This window comes from Gymnoscopelus microlampas (assembly GCF_963454915.1).
Source record: "Gymnoscopelus microlampas genome assembly, chromosome: 12".
Lineage (NCBI taxonomy): Eukaryota > Metazoa > Chordata > Actinopteri > Myctophiformes > Myctophidae > Gymnoscopelus > Gymnoscopelus microlampas.
This window is the reverse complement of record NC_139949.1, coordinates 35,007,009-35,031,331: the sequence shown is the minus strand read 5'-3', so window position 1 is coordinate 35,031,331 and position 24,323 is coordinate 35,007,009. Positions and strand designations below refer to the sequence as shown.

At 41.5% G+C, this 24,323-nt stretch overlaps 1 protein-coding gene across 1 annotated transcript in view; it reads left to right on the top strand.

Annotated features, from left to right (window-relative positions):
* fstl4 (follistatin-like 4) overlaps window positions 1-24,323 on the top strand; it is a gene marked incomplete at both ends in the record, with an annotated part of 277,470 nt that overhangs the window by 223,371 nt on the left and 29,776 nt on the right. Inside the window, 2 exons of the mRNA XM_084073607.1 lie at window positions 6,357-6,523; window positions 24,071-24,191. Of these exons, the coding sequence (XP_083929733.1) occupies window positions 6,357-6,523; window positions 24,071-24,191 (288 nt within the window). The remainder of the gene's footprint in view (window positions 1-6,356; window positions 6,524-24,070; window positions 24,192-24,323) is intronic.

Here is a 24,323-nt window from a genome sequence, read left to right as displayed (position 1 = left end):
TAATGTCAAATTGCTCCCTACTAGATACATGGTGTTGGTGTACTTGCTGAGCAGTGAGGAAACACTCTGTGACGTGCGAGTGTCTGACAGCCTCGCTAGGTTTGCATTTCTCACCTCGAGTGAAGGTTTTATTGTGCATACACAATACGGCATTTACATAACAACATGTTAGTGTGTACAAAAGCCTAAGCAGCAATGCTGAACTGTCCTTGTATTTCTTCTGCCATTATTACTAGAATTGGTATGGAATGAATAAGAAATAGTGAGCACAAATAAGCAATAGCCTTTGTACAGTGTGTGTAAAGAGCCAGCGTGGTGTCATTAGATACACACAAGCCAGGTGGTTATCCACGTCATTTTCTGCATTGCATGTCTGTTCTGGCAGACTGAACACTACACTACACATATCTGGAACATACTCAAAGAAAACTGCAGGTCTTCTGCAAGTCTCAGTTCTTTTATATCAAAGTTGAAAACGTTCTTCTTTCTTTTTCTGTGTCGCTGCCTTATACTGGGTTTATTTTGTTTTAATTCATTGCTTCAATTCATTTTAGTCTCAAATACATGTAATAATTACAATACTTTTATTGCATTGAAAATTATCGTTTTGTTTACCTCTGTAAGCTAATGGTTGCCATTATTTTTGTTGAGGAAGGTACCCTTTTCCCCTGCTTGGAGGCAGCTGTGTGAGTGCTTCCTCAGAATCAGAATCAGAATCAGTTTTATTGTCACATCACAGGTTTACAAGGTAAAAAAGTGGATGAAATTCGTTTTTTTTTTTACATCATTCCCATCGCAGCGTTAATTTCCATAGAAAGAAGAGGGGGGAGGGAGAAGAAGAAGAAGAAGGGGGGTAAGTGGGAAGGAGATCAGACAAGAGAACAGCAGAAAGGCCAAACAAGTTATCTACATATTTACAAGAGTACCTGAGATAAGAAACAAGCTAAGGTGCCTGAGCATAGCAGCAATGTATGTATACTGTGCATGATATACTTATGGACGTTAAGGTGCTTAGAGGAGAAAAAAAAGAGCACAATGAAAAAAGACAAAAGTCAGTGCGTTAAACATGGGATTAAGGTGCAAAAGGTCAGTGCGTGTCCCTGAAGGTGGACTGACCCTGGTATAATCCGCAAGTAGTAAGTAGTCATTGTACCTGGTGTAGTCCGCAGGTGTGTCCGAGGGGGAGCTAAGTCCAAGTCATGTGTCCCTGGTATAATCCACAGGTGTGTTCAGGAAGAGCCAGAAAAAGAAAATCCTTATAGATATGACTCAGGGAAATAAGGAAACCTTCGCAACAAAAGTGCAAAAATTGCAGTGAAGTGTGACATCTAGTGGCTGAATATTCTCTATCGCACGTAAACTCTTTAATAACTATTTAATTGTATTCAAATATCCTTTTATAATGGGTGTACAAACAAAGATGTTTTGCCTTGCGGGCTGAAAAGTATCTCCCGACAGAGTTTGACAGATTAAAAAAAGAAATGTTTGACCCTGGATTTCGAATCGCTGTGATAACATTGGGATTTCACAGAGCCGTGGTTGAAGCCAAGGCCTGTTATACCTTTTGCAGCTTTTGCAATACTCTGAAACTTGTGAGGGGAAACAGCCACAGGGTTCTCCTTGATATTGTAATATATACAGTACTTGTCTTCCAATAATTAAAGGTAGTGAACTGTTGTGATAGCAAGCGGCCCTAGGGTGAATGCACCTCATGCTGAAGCTATACATCATATCTTGTTACACTACATTGTACACCATTTATAAATAAGCAGAATTATTATACAAGCGATCTTTAAAAAAAAACTTGGCAGATGCAATACAATACATCATGCTCAGTTCATGGTGAATAATAGGAAAATAACCGACTTGTTGTTTTAGATGCTTTGTGCTCTTAAATATTTTTGGCGCCCCAGAGTCTATTGCTATTGGAATCAGAACCAGTTAGTGGTTTGTTCTCCTAGTTGTTAGGCTACACACGAAAACAAGCAAACATCTCAAGCACTGTAATACTTCAAAAAGAAGGGTTGGAATGTTAACTGATTGCCTTAAGCTGTGGCTTTGTGTGGAATCTCGCACGGGTATTTCATCATGCGCTGTTCTTCTCGTGTGTTGAATGGGTTGATAAATGAACATGGCAGCTGCTACAGAATATTAAATCTTTATGGAATGATGATATGTTTATTTGGATGTATTACTAATAGATGAACAGCATAAAAGACACTGCTACCTGCGGTAACAGGTGGGATAGACATACCAGCCCACTGAACACTTTGGAATCATCACATTTTCCCCCTTTTTTATGGAATTCCTTCCAATTTTTGGACATACAGTATGGTTCCCATCTTAGAGATTGCAATACCTTTTTATTCATTAAATACAGCACAATTAGCCGCCTACCGAAACTGCTTTGTAAACCAATCATGTTGCTGACCCAATATGAAGGACCGCCCTAAAGACTTGATTGTTTCGGCAATGCAGTTTGTTTTACTCTCTAATTGTTTCAACCCAGTTTTAGCAATCGAGATTGTCATCCGTCTCTATTGAGCAAAGCATTTAGATTGACGTGTGAGGCTACAGCAGAGTAGACAGCAAAGGCATGAAGAGCATGATTCTATTTTATGAATAAATAAATAAAAACATGATTCATGTTTGATCACAGAGGATGACAAAATATAGTCACACGCTTATTTTACCTTGTTGTCCTCATGGTGTGTGGCGTGGACAGTTTGGCATTAGGTACATTGCAGTTGGCATCTAAAGTTGGCTACCGTCTGGTATTGGTACCGGAGTAACATGGTTCATTTGTTGACCTGGCATCCTATAGTTTGTATAGTTTCAATGTACATCATTATTAGATGATATTATTAGAATGTTTAGACTGATGTTAGGTTCTTTGTTTACCTATGATCTGAGATTACTGAGGCACTACACTGTCTATTTGATGTATTACCTTGTGTTTACCTTGCTTACAGTAAATCGCTTTGGATTAAGATCGTCTGCTAAATGCCTAAATTGTAAATTTCAGCATGATCTGAGACAGTTTCTGTACCCTAAAACTTAACAAAGTCATATAAACTGTAACAGGATTACAGTTTACTTATAGGGACTGCCGATTCTGTTCACATTTTGTATTTCCCTGTCTGGTCCACTGCAGCCATAAATAACACTGTAAGTGACAGTGCTATTTATACTATACATACATAGCTATAGACCAATTATTTGTTTACCAACATTGAGACTGGACGCACAGGTGATTGTTTCACGCAATCAATTCCCAACCTGTTGTTTTGGGGTGCGCTGGTTTCAGTACACCCCAACCCCCTCTTGTGTGTTGGCTAGTGAGGCGCGTCCTAGCGAGACCTGATAGAATGGGTTTCATTGCGCGCATACTGGTTGCACGCATACTGGTTCTTATCAGTGTGACGTCGTCTGTTAAGGGGTCTATGTATACAGCATATGTACCGTATGTGTATATGCTTTATGTACAGCATATTGTACTGTATTATACTTTAGACTGTACATGTGCACGCACGCACCCGCGCACGCATGTTCATTGTTGTTATGAACGCTGTTGAGAAGCATGAAGGAGAAGAATGCCTATAATGCTGTTGTATTGTATGTGTTTATGTGAAAATGAACACCTTTAGCCTTGACATATTATAAAATGCAAGAAAATACCAACAACCCATTTGAGTTGTGATATGCCGTGTGCTTACAAGGGCACAGCTTCCAGCAGCCATTTTATATCCGTTGTTAATAAATATATCTTGTTTGAGACCTCATGACTTTGTGAGCACATGCAGCGCAGTACACTGTATGTGCCTTGGTGTGCAGAGCAACCAGCGTTCCCTGAGCCTCATTCCTTCATATCAGGAGGTACATTCATGAGAGATTATTATTTGTCGCCCTGCTTTTTTTTAATGCTTCTGCTCCCAGTATGTGGATACGAAAGGTCATGGAAGGAGGACAATTGAAAGTGCTGTGTCAATGTGAATGGCAAATTGTCTGCATTTGTATAGTTCCTTTACAGTATCCTAAGTGTATATATATATATATATATATATATATATATATATATATATATATATATATATATATTCACCCATTCACATATTGTACCAAAGGGGGAGGAGGCCATGCAAGGCACCTCCCTCATCGGGACCAATTAGGTGTTCAGTGTCTTGCTCAAGGACGCTTCGACACAAAGCTGTGAACAGACAGAACTGGGAACATTCCTGTGTGTGTGCGTGGGTGTGGGTGTGGGTGGGTGGATGTGTGTGTGTGTGTGTGTGTGTGTGTGTGTGTGTGTGTGTGTGTGTGTGTGTGTGTGTGTGTGTGTGTGTGTGTGTGTGTGTGTGTGTGTGTGTGTGTGTGTGTGTGTGTGTGTGTGTGTGTGTGTGTGTGTGTGTGTGTGTGTGTGCGTGCGTGCACACAAGGGGGTACAATGTGTCCTCGCTTGGTTGACTTCATTTAGATTTCTGTCAGGTGTCTGAGCTCTTTATTTGTTGAGACAGTTCTATCCCTCTGAGGAGCGAGGACAGACACCTATATTGACCATAGGTCACGCTCAGATGTCTACAGTATGATAGCAATCACTAGCTGCCTGAACTCCTTATTCACTCTGTCTCTCACCACCCACAGCATATTTACTGTTACCACTACATTAAATGGCCATTGACTTTTTCCAAAATTGCAGGGTTTCAGTTAAACAACTCCGTTTTTTCTACAGATTACATTTGTAGTCCCGGTTTAGAGTCAAGATTTGTTGTCGTTGCATCCCATTATGCATTATTTGGTCTCAGCTCCTCGACAGCGCAAAAGAAAATAGCACAAAATAGCAATAAAAACAATAGAAATAAAGGCGGGAAATGCTACAAAAATATAATATTATATACAACACTACTGTGGATGTTGTAGTAGAAAATGATAAACACAGGAGTAATTAGTAATATTATTATACTCTGAAGAGGGTGAAAGAGTTCCAAACATGACCAAACCATGATGTTATGAGCACAAGAAATGTGTCTTAACAGCTCTATTTTGTAGTACGTTGCGATGTAGATCTATTTAATCTTGGTGGTTAGGTCAGTGGTTCTCAACCTTTTCTGGATCACTTAAGTGGTCAGATGGGTGGGTCGTGTGCATTTTCAGAGCACGTTATTTTAATTATCAATCAATCGATTGTGTTCTGGCTTGGATCAGTGTAACTAACATCTTACACTTTAAGTTATTACATCGGTATCCTATATAGTTTTATATTAATGTTATGTCATTAAAATCTTAATGATTTGCCAATTATTTGGGGGCAGTATCCTCATGGCCCGCCAGTGGGTCCCCGAGCCACAGGTTGAGAGACACGGTTCTAGGTTCGAAAAAAGCCAAAGTGTTCAGCAGCTGGTGAGCACAGCTCACTGCGCTACTCTACGTCTGCAGCGTTGCCGACAACCACTATTTATGAGACAGAGGGGACCTGGGGTAGAATCATTCTTAATTTACCGTAAAGGTGAATTGAATTGGACGGCCATTCCGGTGAACATAAATTTCCCGTAATGACAAGAATGATATTTGGTTTAGCAGTGTGTCCTCTGACACGCTTCTTCTTTTATTTTGACATCCATTATTCTTCCCTGCCCCGCCGGTAATAAGAAAGATGCTTTGGAATCTATTACGTCTCTCTTGGGGGTCCATTATCGCAGCTCTCTCTCTTCTCATGTGTGTTCTTACGCTGTTCCCTCCTCATCGTCATCGTCATCATCAACAACACCACCACCATCATCTTCATCAGTGGTGGAAAGTAACTGTGTACATTTACTCAAATGTTGAAATGTTTCAATCTTGAGGTACCTTACTTTATTGAGTATTTCATTTTTTTTATACTTTACTATATCTCAGGCAAATTGTACTTCTTACTCCACTACTATTATGTAACAGCTTTAGTTTCTTTGTAGTTACTTGGCAGATTTAGATACACACAATGTGAGCTTTTAGGTCTGCTATTTTTTAAAAGGTTTGCCAAATTTTGACATTTTTTTATGCTCATAGTTTGGTTTGTATATATATATATATATATATATATATATATATATATATATATTGATACCAATACTTTTGTACTTTTACTAATGCATTTTTTTGTATACATGACCTTTTACTTGTAACAGAGTATTTTTGCATTGTGGTATTAATACTTTTACTTATGTTAAATATCTGAGTAACTAAATATCTCAGTACCACCCTGATCTTCATCATCATCACCATCCTCATCTTTCAATTTTTTTCCCTGCTAATCCTAATGCCTTATCCTCATCCCTTCCCTCCTGTCCCCCTCCGTCCCCTCCCCATGTCTTTCTGAACAGAGGTCGTTCAGTTGACCCTGCCCGAGGACCAGCGGGTCAGCGTTTCCACGGTAACGGTGGGCCTCAGCACCGTCCTGTCCTGTGCCATTCAGGGCACGCTGCGTCCGCCAATCATCTGGAAGAGGAATGGCATCGTCCTCAACTTCCTGGACCTGGAGGACATCAACGTGAGTGTGCAAAGCTGCTATTAATAATAATAAAGTCATAATTACAATAAACTTTATTTGTGTTTCATGACATCAAATGCAGCCCAAATCTTTACATTAAAAAAAAGAGATCAACAACAGAAAAAAAACAAAAATAAATGCTGTTCTTGGCCCCACCTCATGTTGTTGCGGTTAGAGTAGTGCTTCCCAATTTGCAATTTTGGGTCGCTGTATACTTTTTAGGGGTCACGAGTAGATATCCTTTTTTTTTACCTTTCCTAAAAAGAAGAATTCCCACAGAAAATGTTTCACTCTTTTAAACAAATCACAATTTTTCAAAAATATTTTCAGAATGTTCTAAATGTACAATATACAAGCTCCCAACGTATTGCAATGTGACGAGTTGTGAGATTGTTAGACTAGCTATTTTCACTATATAAGTGATTAATTCATAATGAACTCTTGTAAATTGGGTCCCAGGGAGACACCACATTTCTCCTGAAAAAAAGCCTGGGAACCCTTAGAGTAATGGTGAGTTACATTACAATGACGGACGGTTCCTTTAATCTGTCGAGATTGTGCAAAGGTAGGTGGGAATGGGATGCCGTCCTTTCTGGTTCGTGAGGATCATTTTATGTGCAGCTTCCAGAGCAATCTAGGTAGAAGCTTCTGTCTTGTGTCGCAACATGCTGCGATTATCATTGCAGTATTTGAGTGGGTGTGCGTGAGGACTTTCAATACACCACGCACAATTACAACGACTGCATCTGTATACAACCCAAGGTCTTGCCAACGCAACAGTTGCTCTGATAACTCAGACCTCTGAAGGTCTCAAGGCAAGGTGCTTCTTTTTTCCTTCCAATTTAATTGGTCAACTTTTGCTTAATTAATTGGCTAATTTGGATAAACCCCAGGACCCCAAGACTCCACACATTCATTTGAAGCAAATAGTCGGTAAACACACATTTAAATGAATTTGAAATTCTAATATAAACAATACACACATTTTCAGGGGAGTTAATTCCGTTTGCCTTTTGAATTAATTTCCAATTAAAAAGTGGTCTTGTTTTTAATTGCTCCCTGTTTGTTGTCAAATGATATCATGATCTGGGAGCTTGGGAGGTTTGCCAGAAAGCCTCATGCTGCTTTCATAACACCACCTTCTCCCAAACAAAGGAGGACGGGAGGGAATCCCAGCAGCACGCTGAAGAGGGAGCTGGGCCTGTGCTTCATTAAATATGTAGCGGAACACTGCTGTTTTAGATGCACCTGCACCGCTGACGGTACAGCGCACACCTCTGTTTACCCGCCGCCACATCGCAACTCTCTAATTGCATGTTAATGAGCCGGCCGTGCTGGTCTGCTGTGATGGTGATCCAATAAACAGCGATGCAGGTTGTGCTGTATAGTCAAACAGCGACGGGTTACAATTCAAGGTCCCTCCAGATCAGCGGTTCCCAATCTTTTATCCTTGAAGCCCCCCTTCTTATGTCTGACAAAAGCTGAGAGCTCGCATGTGTGCGCACACACACACACACACACACACACACACACACACACACACACACACACACACACACACACACACACACACACACACACACACACACGTGCACACGTACATACATACATACACACATACATACACACGACGTGCGCACATACACACACGTTTCTCATACGAGTTTAACAATGTTATTACTGTGCTTCACAATTATGTTACATGCCCCCAGTGGTGGAAAAAGTACTCAAATATTTTACTTAAGTAAAAGTATCAATACTGCAATGTAGAAGTACTCTGTTACAAGTAAAAGTCTGGAATTTACTTGAGTTAAAGTACAAAAGTATTGGTATCCAAATATACTTAAAGTATCAAAAGTTAAAGTACTAAAATGTTTGAAAATAGCAGATCTACAAGCTCACAACGGGTCGTGATGCGACGCGTTGTGAGCTTGTAGATCGTCTATTTTCAAATGGTTAATGTATGTTTTATAATGTAATAATTTATATCTGCAAAGTAACTAGTAAATAACGTTTTCAAATAATTGTAGTGGAGTAAAAGTACAATATTTGCCTCTGAAATGTAGTGGAGTAGAAATTATAGACAATTGGAAAAACTCCAAACTGTGCTTAACACATTGGGTGCCAGGTTTTTTTTAAAACAGAGTACACTGAGTGCCAGGATTTTTAACCATTTTTTAGAAGCCGAGATACAGGCTTTTGAAGTCATAAGTTGACCAGAAAGTGGATTGGAGTCAAAATCTTCGGAAAATGATATCTCCTGGTGCTTAGAAGGTAAAAAAATAAAAAAAAGTGGAAAAAAAAAAAATTGATTTTTTTTTTCTTTTTTTCAAAAACCGTATATATACGGTTTTGGCACTCCGTGTAAGTATTGCAAAAAACGTATATATACGGTTTTACACTGACAAACCATGTGAGAAGGTCATATTCTATCACTGGTGAATATATGGTAACATTTTACTGCACCAAATTGGAGATATCTCACTTCACAATCACTTCAATCCCTTTTTCCCCTTTACACCAGTTATCTTTCTCTCTCACAATGTGTCATGTTGCAACACATCTTGTAGATCGGCTATTTTCGTCAAAGGTTTGCCCCAGAATAGCGATGCTAGGGTTCATGTAATTGAAAACAGATAGCTTGCCATTGTGAGTTGAAGGTTAGGGTATTCCCCACACTTAGGGCTGAAGAAGCAGAAAGGCGGCCTTGCCGGTGTTTTTGTTAAATACTTTGGGAGCATCTAAAAGGAAGGTGGAGGAAAACCGAAGTGTTCTGTCTGGAACATAAAATTCAATGGAGTCTGTGGTGAAGGTGCCAGGTTATTAAGTGCTTTATAAACAAATAAAAGGACTTTAAACTCAAGTCTAAAAGGAGCGTGTAGCCAGAGCAGTGTCAGCAGAACTGGGAGAAATATGATCTCATAGTGTTCATTAAAATTCTTTCTGCAGCATTCTGAATTACCTGTAATTTTCTTATAGATTTTTTTCCCTTCTTATTCTGTAATCCAGTGAAAAGAGGTACAGTAATCCAGCCGGTCTGTCATACAAGCAGGTATTAGTAAAAAAAAATACAAAGTTTCACATTATCTTTCTGAGATGAAGATAGGCTATTCTTGTGACATTGTAGAATAAGAATAAAACACACTCTGGTCAGAATCTAAAATCACAGGTCTGTAACCTCTGTTTTGATATTTTTTCAAAGTCTTTCAATTACAATACCATGGTCAATCATGTCGAATGCAGCTCTGGGATCTAGGAGGGCAATACAAGGACAGCCACTTTATTCATGTCAGCAGCAATAAGGTCATTTACTGCTTTTAGTAGGGCAGTTTCAGAGGTTGACTCTGAAACCAGCCTAAAATGTACCTAAAATGTTGTTGCTGTTGTTGTTTATCATCATCTCCAGAAGGAGGTGGAAGTTGGAAATGGGCCCAAATTGGGCTTCTTAAGTAGAGGTTTTATCAAGGCTATTTTGAAGGGTTTGGGGAAGATGGCTGATTGTAGGGAGGAATTTACTGTTCTGTACTGTACTTGTATCCCGGGAGTGGTAGCTTTAAAGAGCTTTAGTTGGAATAGGGTCAAGAGCACAGGTACTGTAGATGACTTCATTTTCCTAATGGAGATGCTGGCTGTGTCTTTGCTAATGAACCCAGAGGATGTCATCCTAGATGTTTGCTCTTGGTCATGGGGTTCCCAGGGAGTTAAAAGCAGGGTTAAAAATATCAGCTCTGACATGAACTATTTTATCGCAGTGAAATCCCCACATTTCAGAGCAAATGCTTGATTGTTAAAAAATGGGACAGGGATTGTATTTAAAGTTGATATTCATTACTTATTTTAGTGAAGAAAATGTTAGTATGAATGAGAGTATGAGAACACAACTGCAGTGGCTGTTGTTTCATCTCCCTGCTCTTCTACTACTGGTGTACATGCGGTAGTGCATGAAACTCAAATGGAAAATATAGCTGCAAGCAGCAATGAGCGGTTTCGAGAATAATGGCAGACTGGCAGACTGTGACAGAGTGGCAGACTGGCAGACTGGCAGACTTTGACAGAGTGGCAGACTGGCAGACTGTGACAGAGTGGCAGACTGGCAGACTGGCAGACTGTGACAGACTGTGGCAGACTGGCAGACTGGCAGACAGACAGACTGTGGCAGACTGGCAGACTGGCAGACAGACAGACAGTGACAGAGTGGCAGACTGGCAGACTGGCAGACTGTGACAGAGTGGCAGACAGACAAACAGACAGACTGTGACAGAGTGGCAGAGTGGCAGACTGGCAGACAGACAGACAGACAGTGACAGAGTGGCAGACTGGCAGACAGACAGACTGTGGCAGACTGGCAGACTGGCAGACAGACAGACAGTGACAGAGTGGCAGACTGGCAGACAGACAGACAGTGACAGAGTGGCAGACTGGCAGACAGACAGACAGACAGACAGTGACAGAGTGGCAGACTGGCAGACAGACAGACTGTGACAGAGTGACAGAGTGGCAGACTGGCAGACTGGCAGACAGACAGACAGACAGACAGACAGTGACAGAGTGGCAGACTGGCAGACAGACAGACAGTGACAGAGTGGCAGACTGGCAGACAGACAGACAGTGACAGAGAGAGAGAGAGAGAGAGAGAGAGAGAGAGAGAGAGAGAGAGAGAGAAAAGAGAGAGAGAGGGAGAGAGAGAGAGAGGCAGTGAGAAAGAGAGGCAGTAAGAGAGAGAGCGAGAGAGAAGAAGTGAACATGCATTAATTAACAAAGTCATGATTTTTGTTCAGTAAATTATATTTGGACCGGTTAAATTGAGGTTTGAACCAGGGACCTATAGACTTGTGGGTAGACAGTGTAAAGGATAAGGATAATTCCAGGTCCGTTCATGAAAGTCCTTGCGGTCTTGTTTCCAATGAGGGCCTGTGAGCAATTAGGGGTTAAGAGTCTAGCTCAGGGACAAATTTCATTTCATCGACGCATTTGCTGGCCTGGAATCGTACCTGGGGCAACCAGGGCCTCCGGCTCCTTAGGTGGGCTCACTAACCACTCAGCTATGGCCACAGTACAGACTGAGCCATTGGATAGACAGAATTGGATTTCATATGTGGTAAGTTATCATACAGCATGGGTTGCTTATTATATACATACAAGCTCATAACGCGTCACATTGTAGATCGGCTGTATGTGGTTACTGTAGGTGTTGTATTAATAATTACATCTGCAAAGTAACAAGTAACTAAAGCTGTCATCTGCTGTAATTGTAGTAGAGTAGAGTAGTAAAGTAAAAGTACCTAAAAATTGTACTGTGCATGTGGCAGGTGTGATTGGTGATGAGTGAGAGGGGTGGATCCAATCCATGGGAATAGGGGGAATTCCAAATGATGATCACCTCAACGCATTGTTGGGGACAGGGATCGAACCAGCGACCTATGGATTCACAGGCTGCCTCTCTTCTCATTGAGCTAGAGATATGGCCTCCCTGATGGTGTCTGTTGATATCTATAGGTTTTTCCGTCCATTATGAACCAAGCCTCTATTTCGCTAACTACTGTAGATCACTGGTTCACAAAACATTTACCAATAAAGTTTTTTTTTTGTCTCCTCGGACTGGAAACTAGTGAAAATAGTCGACCTACAAGCTCACAACGCGTTGCTATCTGAAAAGTTGTGAGATTGTAGATCGGCTATTTTCACAAGAAAGTATGTCATACATAAAAAACAACTACTCTCAAAAAAGCATTTCATGTTATTGTTTAAAAATTGCACATGTCTGAATTAACAGGGTCATGTTTTGTATAATGCAATATAAATGTAAACTGTAATCAGTGGGATTTGAACCAGGGACCTTCGGCACATGAGGCTCACACTCTACTGGTGGAGCTATTGAATCGACAGCATCAGATAGTGAGAAAGGAGAATCCAACAACACAAAACAAAAGGGCAAATGAATTACGTCATACATTGAAAATAACTACTTTCAAATATGCATTTCTCGTTATCTTTAACAATTGCACATGCATTGATACAGTCATGTTGTGTGCAATGCAATTGAGTTGAGGTCTGCATGAGGTGAGATTTGAACCAGCGACCCTGTGGTATCAAGGCAGATGATTAAGCCATTGGGCCAACAGACCCGAACTGATGAAAAAGGAGTTCACACACATGACACACTTTCACGCAAATTGCTCAGAAATGCTGGATTTAAATGTTTTTCAAACTGCTCAAAATTGCAGACAATCTAAGGGCGGAGCTTACTGGTCAAAGTGATAGATATGTTCCTCATTGATACAGTCATGTTGTGTGCAATGCAATTATAATGAAGTCTACCTGAGGTGGGATTCGAACCAGCAACCCTGTGGTTTCAAGGCAGATGATTAAGCTATCAAGCTATTGAACCTACACACCTGAACCAGTGAAAAGGGAGTTCAAACACATGACACACTTTCACGCAAATTGCTCAGAAATCCTGGATTTAAATGTTTTTCAAACTGCTCAAAATTGCAGACAATCTAAGGGCAGAGCTTACTGGTCAAAGTGATACATGTGTTCCTCATGAGTCAAGGCACATGTGTAAGCAGGTTTAACGGCTGTCGGCCAAACGAGGCATGACTTTTGCCTGTTTAAAGTTTGCATTTTCAAAAAATTGCTATAGCGCCCCCCTTTGACCAATTGGAGTAAGATTGGTTTCAGTGATACTTGGAAGGACCCTCTACAATATTGCAAAGTGTCAAACAAATGTGAGTCTGCATGTATGTGTTAGGGGCAGATGAATAATTTAAAAAAAGCTGCAATTTTCATTGGCTTATAAAAGCTTAACGTTTTCACTTATGGAAAATCCGCTAAGTTACGTTTGTCGGCATTGGTCCAAAGTTCATGTGTATACAGTTTCGTACAGATTGCTCATAAATCCCAGGAGAAGTGATTTTTTTACTGCTTTTTACTGCTTTTCATAGAATTCGAAATGGTGGGAGATCTAAAGGTCAGAGGTCAAAAGTCAGAGTGTGAAAGTTGTTAGGCATGAGGAGACGCATGTGTGCATCGAAGTTTCATGGCTGTGGGTCAAACAGGGCATGAGTTGTACCTGTTCAAAGTTGGCATATTTCAATTGAGTGCTACAGCGCCACCCTTTGGCCAATGTTTGTGAGTTTCGGGTTTTCGCCGTTTGGCATAGCCCTCTACCATATTGCCGAATTTCATAAAAAGTGACCACGCGGTTAGGCCAGAACTGGCAAAACCGGCGGAAGAATAATAATAATGAAAGTGTAGAGATGTAATAGCTTTCGAAGCCTTACAGGCTCTCGAAACCTAATGAAAGTGTAGAGATGTAATAGCTTTCGAAGCCTTACAGGCTCTCGAAACCTAAATATAGCTGCAAGCAGCAATGAGCGGTTTCGAGAATAATGGCAGACTGGCAGACTGTGACAGAGTGGCAGACTGGCAGACTGGCAGACTGTGACAGAGTGGCACACTGGCAGACTGTGACAGACTGTGGCAGACTGGCAGACAGACAGACTGTGGCAGACTGGCAGACAGACAGACAGTGACAGAGTGGCAGACTGGCAGACTGTGACAGAGTGGCAGACTGGCAGACTGGCAGACAGACAGACAGTGACAGAGTGGCAGACTGGCAGACAGACAGACTGTGACAGAGTGGCAGACTGGCAGACAGACAGACAGTGACAGACTGGCAGACTGGCAGACAGACAGACAGTGACAGAGTGGCAGACTGGCAGACAGACAGACTGTGACAGAGTGGCAGACTGGCAGACAGACAGACAGTGACAGACTGGCAGACTGGCAGACAGACAGACAGTGACAGAGTGGCAGACTGGCAGACAGACAGACAGACAGACAGACAGACAGACAGACAGACAGACAGACAGACAGACAGACAGACAGACAGACAGACAGAGAGAGAGAGAGAGAGAGAGAAAGAGAGAGAGGCAGTAAGAGAGAGAGAGAGGCAGTAAGAGAGAGAGAGCGAGAGAGAAGAAGTGAACATGCATTAATTAACAAAGTCATGATTTTTGTTCAGTAAATTATATTTGGACCGGTTAAATTGGGGTTTGAACGAGGGACCGGTAGACAGTGTAAAGGATAAGGATAATTCCAGGTCCGTTCATGAAAGTCCTTGCGGTCTTGTTTCCAATGAGGGCCTGTGAGCAATTAGGGGTTAAGAGTCTTGCTCAGGGACAAATTTCATTTCATCGACACATTTGCTGGCCTGGCCTGGAATCGTACCTGGGGCAACCAGGGCCTCTGGCTCCCTAGGTGGGCTCACTAACCACTCAGCTATGGCCACAGTACAGACTGAGCCATTGGATAGACAGAATTGGATTTCATATGTGGTAAGTTATCATACAGCATGGGTTGCTTATTATATACATACAAGCTCATAACGCGTCACATTGTAGATCGGCTGTATGTGGTTACTGTAGGTGTTGTATTAATAATTACATCTGCAAAGTAACAAGTAACTAAAGCTGTCATCTGCTGTAATTGTAGTAGAGTAGAGTAGTAAAGTAAAAGTACCTAAAAATTGTACTGTGCATGTGGCAGGTGTGATTGGTGATGAGTGAGAGCAGGTGAGAGGGGTGGATCCAATCCATGGGAATAGGGGGAATTCCAAATGATGATCACCTCAACGCATTGTTGGGGACAGGGATCGAACCAGCGACCTATGGATTCACAGGCTGCCTCTCTTCTCATTGAGCTAAAGATATGGCCTCCCTGATGGTGTCTGTTGATATCTATAGGTTTTTCCGTCCTATAGGTTCTTCCGGTGTGAGATTGTAGATCAGCTATTTTCACAAGAAAGTATGTCATACATAAAAAACAAGTACTCTCAAAAGCATTTCATGTTATTGTTTAAAAAATGCACATGTCTGAATTAACAGGGTCATGTTTTGTACAATGCAATTTAAATGTAAACTGTGACGAGTGGGGTTTGAACCATGGACCTCTGGCACATGAGACTAACAGTGTATTGATCAAGCTATTCAATGCACAGCCTTAGTCAGTGAGAAGGGAGAATCCAACAAAACAAAAAAAAAGAGGGAATGAAGTACGTCATACATTGAAAATAACTACTCTCAATAAGCATTTCATTTATCAATTGCATGTTTATTCATTGATACAATCATGTTGTGTGCAATGCAATTGAGTTGAAGTCTGCATGACGTGGGATTTGAACCGGCGACTCTGCGGTATCAAGGCAGATGATTAAGCCATTGGGCCAACAGACCTGTACGAGTGAAAAGGGAGTTCACACACATGACACACTTTCACGCAAATTGCTCAGAAATCCTTGGTTTAAATGTTTTTCAAACTGCTCAAAATTGCAGACAATCTAAGGGTGGAGTTTACTGGTTAACAATTGCACATGTATTCATTGATACAGTCATGTTGTGTGCAATGCAATTATAATGAATTCTACATGACGTGGGATTCGAACCAGGAACCCTGTGGTTTCAAGGCAGATGATTAAGCCATTGGGCCAACAGACCTGTACTAGTGAAAAGGGAGTTTACACACATGACACACTTTCACGCAAATTGCTCAGAAATCCTTGGTTTAAATGTTTTTCAAACTGCTCAATATATTTCGGAATGGAAACTAGTGGAAAATAGTCGATCTACAAGCTCACAACGCGTTGCTATCTAAAAAGGTGTGAGATTGTAGATCGGCTATTTTCACAAGAAAGTATGTCATACATAAAAAACAACTACTCTCAAAAGCATTTCGTGTTATTGTCTAAACATTGCACATGTCTGAATTAACAGGGTCATGTTTTGTACAATGCAATTTAAATGTGAACTGTAATTAAGTGGGATTCGAACCAGGGACCTTTGGCACATGAGACTCACACTCTACTGGTGGAGCTATCCAATACACAGCCTTAGACAGTGAAAAGGGAGAATCCAACAAAACAAAACAAAAGCGCGAATGAAGTACGTCATACATTGAAAATAACTACTTTCAAGTATTCATTTCTCGTCATCTTTAACAATTGCACATGTATTCATTGATATAGTCATGTTGTGTGCAATGCAATTATAATTAAGTCTACCTGAGGTGGGATTCGAACCGGCTACCCTATGGTTTCAAGGCAGATGATTAAGCGATCAAGCTATTGAACCAACACACCTGAACCTGTGAAAAAGGGCCTCAAACATGTATTTGACACAGTTTCATGCAAATTGCTCAGAAATCCTGGATTTAAATGTTTTTCAAACTGCTCAAAATTGCAGACAATCTAAGGGCAGAGCTTACTGGTCAAAGTGATACATGTGTTCCTCATGAGTCAAGGCACATGTGTAAGCAGGTTTAACGGCTGTCGGCCAAACGAGGCATGACTTTTGCCTGTTTAAAGTTTGCATTTTCAAAAAATTGCTATAGCGCCCCCCTTTGACCAATTGGAGTAAGATTGGTTTCAGTGATACTTGGAAGGACCCTCTACAATATTGCAAAGTGTCAAACAAATGTGAGTCTGCATGTATGTGTTAGGGGCAGATGAATAATTTAAAAAAAGCTGCAATTTTCATTGGCTTATAAAAGCTTAACGTTTTCACTTATGGAAAATCCGCTAAGTTACGTCTGTCGGCATTGGTCCAAAGTTCATGTGTATACAGTTTCGTACAGATTGCTCATAAATCCCAGGAGGAGTAGGCTTTTTACTGCTTTTTACTGCTTTTCATAGAATTCGAAATGGTGGGAGATCTAAAGGTCAGAGGTCAAAAGTCAAACAGTGAAAGTTGTTAGGCATGAGGAGACGCATGTGTGTATCGAAGTTTCATGGCTGTAGGTCGAACAGGGCATGAGCTGTACCTGTTCAAAGTTGGCATGTTCAATTGAGTGCTACAGCGCCACCCTTTGGCCAATGGTTGTGAGTTTCGGGTTTTCGCCGTTTGGCATAGCCCTCTACCATATTGCCGAATTTCATAAGAAGTGACCAGGCGGTTAGGCCAGAACTGGCAAAAACGGCGGAAGAATAATAATAAATATAGCTGCAAGCAGCAATTAGCGGTTTCGAGAATAATGGCAGACTGGCAGACTGTGACAAGAGTGGCAGACTGGCAGACTGGCAGACTTTGACAGAGTGGCAGACTGGCAGACTGGCAGACTGGCAGACTGGCAGACAGACAGACTGTGGCAGACTGGCAGACTGGCAGACAGACAGACAGACAGTGACAGAGTGGCAGACTGGCAGACTGTGACAGACTGGCAGACTGGCAGACTGTGACAGAGTGGCAGACAGACAAACAGACAGACTGTGACAGAGTGGCAGAGTGGCAGACTGGCAGACAGACAGACAGTGACAGAGTGGCAGACTGGCAGACTGGCAGACAGACAGACTGTGGCAGACTGGCAGACTGGCAGACAGACAGACAGTGACAGAGTGGCAGACTGGCAGACAGACAGACAGACTGTGACAGAGTGGCAGACTGGCAGACAGACAGACAGACAGTGACAGAGTGGCAGACTGGCAGACAGACAGACAGTGACAGAGTGGCAGACAGGCAGACAGACAGACTGTGACAGAGTGACAGAGTGGCAGACTGGCAGACTGGCAGACAGACAGACAGACAGACAGTGACAGAGTGGCAGACTGGCAGACAGACAGACAGTGACAGAGTGGCAGACAGGCAGACAGACAGACTTTGACAGAGAGAGAGAGAGAGAGAGAGAGAGAGAGAGAGAGAGAGAGAGAGAGAGAGAGAGAGAGAGAGAGAGAGCGAGCAAAGTGCACATGTCTGAATTAACAGGGTCATGTTTTGCATAATGCAATTTAAATGTAAACTGTGACAAGTGGGGTTTGAGCCGTGGACCTTTGGCACATGAGACTAACACTGTATTGATCAAGCTATTCAATCCACAGCCTTGGTCAGTGAGAAGGGAGAATCCAACAAAACAAAACAAAACAAAAGAGGGAATGAAGTACATCATACATTGAAAACAACTACTCTCAATAAGCGTTTCATTTAACAATTGCATGTTTATTCATTGATACAGTCATGTTGTGTGTAATGCAATTGAGTTGAGGTCTGCATGAGGTGAGATTTGAACCAGCGACGCTCTGGTATCAAGGCAGATGATTAAGCCATTGGGCCAACAGACCCGAACTGATGAAAAGGGAGTTCACACACATGACACACTTTCACGCAAATTGCTCAGAAATACTGGATTTAAATGTTTTTCAAACTGCTCAAAATTGCAGACAATCTAAGGGCGGAGTTTACTGGTTAACAATTGCACATGCATTCATTGATACAGTCATGTTGTGTGCAATGCAATTATAATGAATTCTACATGACGTGGGATTCGAACCAGGAACCCTGTGGTTTCAAGGCAGATGATTAAGCCATTGGGCCAACAGACCTGTACTAGTGAAAAGGGAGTTCACACACATGACACACTTTCACGCAAATTGCTCAGAAATCCTTGGTTTAAATGTTTTTCAAACTGCTCAATATATTTCGGAATGGAAACTACTGGAAAATAGTCGATCTACAAGCTCACAACGCGTTGCTATCTAAAAAGGTGTGAGATTGTAGATCGGCTATTTTCACAAGAAAGTATGTCATACATTAAAAAAAACTACTCTCAAAAGCATTTCGTGTTATTGTCTAAACATTGCACTTGTCTGAATTAACAGGGTCATGTTTTGTACAATGCAATTTAAATGTGACCTGTAATAAGTGGGATTCGAACCAGGGACCTTCGGCACATGAGACTCACACTCTACTGGTGGAGCTATCCAATACACAGCCTTAGACAGTGAAAAGGGAGAATCCAACAAAACAAAACAAAAGCGCGAATGAAGTACATCATACATTGAAAATAACTACTTTCAAGTATGCATTTCTCGTCATCTTTAACAATTGCACATGTATTCATTGATTTAGTCATGTTGTGTGCAATGCAATTATAATTAAGTCTACCTGAGGTGGGATTCGAACCGGCTACCCTATGGTTTCAAGGCAGATGATTAAGCGATCAAGCTATTGAACCAACACACCTGAACCTGTGAAAAAGGGCCTCAAACATGTATTTGACACAGTTTCATGCAAATTGCTCAGAAATCCTGGATTTAAATGTTTTTCAAACTGCTCAAAATTGCAGACAATCTAAGGGCAGAGCTTACTGGTCAAAGTGATACATGTGTTCCTCATGAGTCAAGGCACATGTGTAAGCAGGTTTAACGGCTGTCGGCCAAACGAGGCATGACTTTTGCCTGTTTAAAGTTTGCATTTTCAAAAAATTGCTATAGCGCCCCCCTTTGACCAATTGGAGTAAGATTGGTTTCAGTGATACTTGGAAGGACCCTCTACAATATTGCAAAGTGTCAAACAAATGTGAGTCTGCATGTATGTGTTAGGGGCAGATGAATAATTTAAAAAAAGCTGCAATTTTCATTGGCTTATAAAAGCTTAACGTTTTCACTTATGGAAAATCCGCTAAGTTACGTTTGTCGGCATTGGTCCAAAGTTCATGTGTATACAGTTTCGTACAGATTGCTCATAAATCCCAGGAGAAGTGATTTTTTTACTGCTTTTTACTGCTTTTCATAGAATTCGAAATGGTGGGAGATCTAAAGGTCAGAGGTCAAAAGTCAAACAGCGAAAGTTGTTAGGCATGAGGAGACGCATGTGTGTATCGAAGTTTCATGGCTGTAGGTCGAACAGGGCATGAGCTGTACCTGTTCAAAGTTGGCATGTTCAATTGAGTGCTACAGCGCCACCCTTTGGCCAATGGTTGTGAGTTTCGGGTTTTCGCCGTTTGGCATAGCCCTCTACCATATTGCCGAATTTCATAAGAAGTGACCAGGCGGTTAGGCCAGAACTGGCAAAAACGGCGGAAGAATAATAATAATAATAGTGAAAGTGTAGAGATGTAATAGGGTTCGAAGCCTTACAGGCTCTCGAAACCTAATAATAGTGAAAGTGTAGAGATGTAATAGGGTTCGAAGCCTTACAGGCTCTCGAAACCTAACAACACAGCCTCCCAGATGTGCTCTCTGTTATACCTCAACAGTATACAGTTTTGGCACTCGCATGAGAGACCCAGATTTGATTCCCAGATAGGACATGTTAAGTTATGGATTGCAGCTTTAAAAGACTGGACTTTATGGTTGTTTTGTTTTTCTGTAATTATCTTTGAATGGGCTTGAATCAGTGCAGTCATTAATATGGAAATGAAAATCACCAATTGAAATTAGTTTGTCATAAGAGAAATGCACATACAATCGGAAGCCTCTCATAGAAAGTTGGTGTCATACAGTCACAACAAGTACAGACTGCTGGGATATTTATAATTATTATCTGATGGAATGCAAGACAGTATAGTTTAGTGTGGAAGCCTTCAAACTATAGTTTGGCTGAGAAAGTAGATAACGCAACATTCAGTTAAAAAGCTTAGACCACGACTGGATACAAAATGTATTAATTTAAAAAGTCTTACTTGAGACTGATCTAATATTCCGTAGTGCCAGCTTGAGTAGAATACGTCTGGGGTGTTGATTTGGAATACTGTATTGTAGACAAGGAAATGCTGCAGCCATGCGTTACCATGGATTCTGAGAAGAAGATCAGAATGAGAAGGAAAACTGGGACCACAGCTGGTGGGGAAAAACATGAAGAATTACTCAAACCTTCTGAAAACACTCAACTGGTTGAGTCCCTTCCTGTCACCAAACAGTACATTTAATTTAAGAGTTATATATACTTGTATTTATTTATATACGTGCAAAGTACAACTCAGGCTTTACTGTCAGTCTATTTGAGTGGTCTGAGTTATTAGAGAGATGTTAAACAAATATATATATCAGTAAATATTATGTTTAACTGTGAATAGAAACGTGGTCTGAAGGCCATTGTGGCATTTAACACATAAAGCTGCCTTTACTCTCGTAGATAAGCAGCCCTGTTTACTCCTATTCATCCACTCTCTCCTTTTCTCCGCCTCTCCGCCTCTCACTTCCTTTCTTCTCCATTACTCCTGAGTTCTCTCATGAGCCACTCACGCATAAAAACAGCACATTTTGCATATTGAGTAGTGAAGAAGTGATAGTGCTGTGTATTTTAGGCTGCTCAAATCTGCTCCCGCTTTGTGTCAGAGGAGTAAAGCCACAGGCAATTACATAGAGAGGCAAGGAAAATTATTATAATCTGCTTCAACTTCTTACAGTGCAGGTCTCTGCAGGTCCGGTTCACCATTTACTAAGAGAGCAGAACAGATGTACGCCTGGATTATTAGAAGGAAATAATTCACTCTGCGGCAGAATGAATAATACATGTTCCTTTATTGAAAACAATTACTGCATACCTACTTTAATTAAGGTCGCAGAAAAGCCGACTTTTATTTTTGCGAGCGTGTAGCGTCGCCTTGGAAAACACATTATTCTAGCTCTACACATGCCCGCCGATGATTATTTCATTAGTGCTATTCTGGGCTTCATGAAGCTGCACTCCTAGACAAGAGCAGAAATGTAGATAAGAGTGGATTTGATGTGAAGTTGTGCGCCTCAAAAGGAGCACCACGCTAGTTCGACTTCATTCATGTGCTCTTTGTGCTCTTTGTTCATGTCCATGGATCAGTCCTGATAGTAGCTTTTTATTAGACAAAAGGCTACAGGGTCTTTGGCCTGTAATTTCCTGATTAACGTATGCATGCTTTTGTGCGCTTAAATGATGCCAACAGAAACGTTCCCATGTACAATTTCGGCAAATCGCTTCAGATGAGCACTAATGCCATGATAAATCCCCCAACCCTTCAGTTCAAGAGTACTTTATCATCTCTTCTGTATAGTCGTTGATAACAGCCGCTCAGAGAGAGAGAAAAGAGTTCAGGCATATCTATCCTAACTGACTGGTAAATTCTTTTCATTATTTTGTCCAGAGGAGACCTTAAATAGTTACAGGCATAATGTTTGTACAAACTGCACAAACTGCATGCACGGTTATTGTTCATTATGTATTGTACACCTGGGAGTGCATGGCTAATTCTAATTATGTAGTATGCATACCAGTGGATACTGTACCTCTACAGTGGTATAGCTATTTGTCTTTCAGTGTCATTAACCTATTCCCACAACAGCCCCGCTAACTTAACATTCAGCAAACCTCCGCTTTCCTGCTTGGTGACATTAATACTTAGCCTAGCATCTACAAAAAGATATTTTCTTTTCAGGCTTTTTTTTTTTACACATCCAGCCACCTCTTTCAATTGACGGGAAAATAATATATTAATTCTGCAGACAAAAAGACAAAACCCTACCCGTGTGCTCACGATTTACCTCAAGGCTATGTTCAGACTGCCAGACCAAATCAGATATTTAGCCTATCCAGATTTGAATCAGATTCAGCAAAAAATAATATTTGGAATTTTTGCTTATCAGAATTGAACCACAGTCCTTGGTGTTTGAAATGTTAATAAAATAGATGTTTTAGATATTATATTTTAGGTCATCACGCTGAGGCTGTGAGACACTCTGCTACATAAATTAAGCATTACGCACGCCTATGTCATTATGTCATTAACAACAACGATGTCTGAATACACACAATGACAATGTCTGAATACACACAACGACGATGTCTGAATACACACAACAACGATGTCTGAATACACACAACAACGATGTCTGAATACACACAACAACGATGTCTGAATACACACATCCGATCTGATCATTTGCAAACATACAGTGTGGGCAGTCAGTCCTAAACCGGATTTGCCTGCAGTCTGAGCAAAGTCTTCAAGTGTCCCCCAAGTGTTTCTAGGTAGGTAGTGATGTGGCCTGATGGAGACATCTGCTCCGCCACTCGGCGCGGGACAAGCAAACTATTTAATGCCTTAATCCGCCCTAAGCTGTGGCTGGAACCCCCCGGTGGCTGCAGTATCCTGCGGCAGCAACAAGCGGCATCATTCATCAAGCTAATGGGCGTTATATTTTTAACCCTTGCCATTTATCAGGCTGAGGCAGCACGGTGAGGGGGAGAGAGGGGGATCAAATCCCCCAACGCCTGCCTGGGCCCAACAGGGAAACCCTTGATTCATGGTCTCTCTTCCTTTTCGCATCACTCTCCTCTCTCCTCTCCATCTCCTTGCCGTCACTTCCCCACTGGTGTCTGTGTGATACCCATATATATTCTATCACGCTACTGGACTTTTATTTCCCACACCTATACCCTTCGATTCTTCACCCATATTCCCCTTGTTCCTTCTTACTGTGTTCTCTCTTTTCTCCCTCTTCTCTCACTGCATCTGTTCCCTTCTCCTCTTTTCCTCTCATTCTCATCCTATTTTAACAATTTGTTGCACCCTTCTTCCCTCATGTAATTTCCACCCTTGCTCCGTCTCTCTCTCTCTCTCTCTCTCTCTCTCTCTCTCTCTCTCTCTCTCTCTCTCTCTCTCTCTCTCTCTCTCTCTCTCTCTCTCTCTCTCTCTCTCTCTCTCTCTCTCCTCTCTCTCTCTCGTTCCCCTCTTCCACACCCCCAAACCGTTCCCTCTCTCCCTCTCTCTCTCTCTCCATCCCGCCCTCCATCCATTCATCAGGACTTTGGCGATGACGGCTCGCTCTACATCACCAAGGTGACGACCATCCACATGGGGAGCTACAGCTGTCACGCCTACGGCTACGAGGACCTCTACCAGACACATGTCCTGCAGGTGAATGGTTAGTAGAGGCTCGTTACTTCACTTAACGCCTGGTTTAGACTTTGACGTGTAGGAGGATGGCGTGTGGCAGAAATAGCCAATCTAGAAGCTCACAACTTGAGCTTGAGCTTCTACAGTAGATCATCTATTT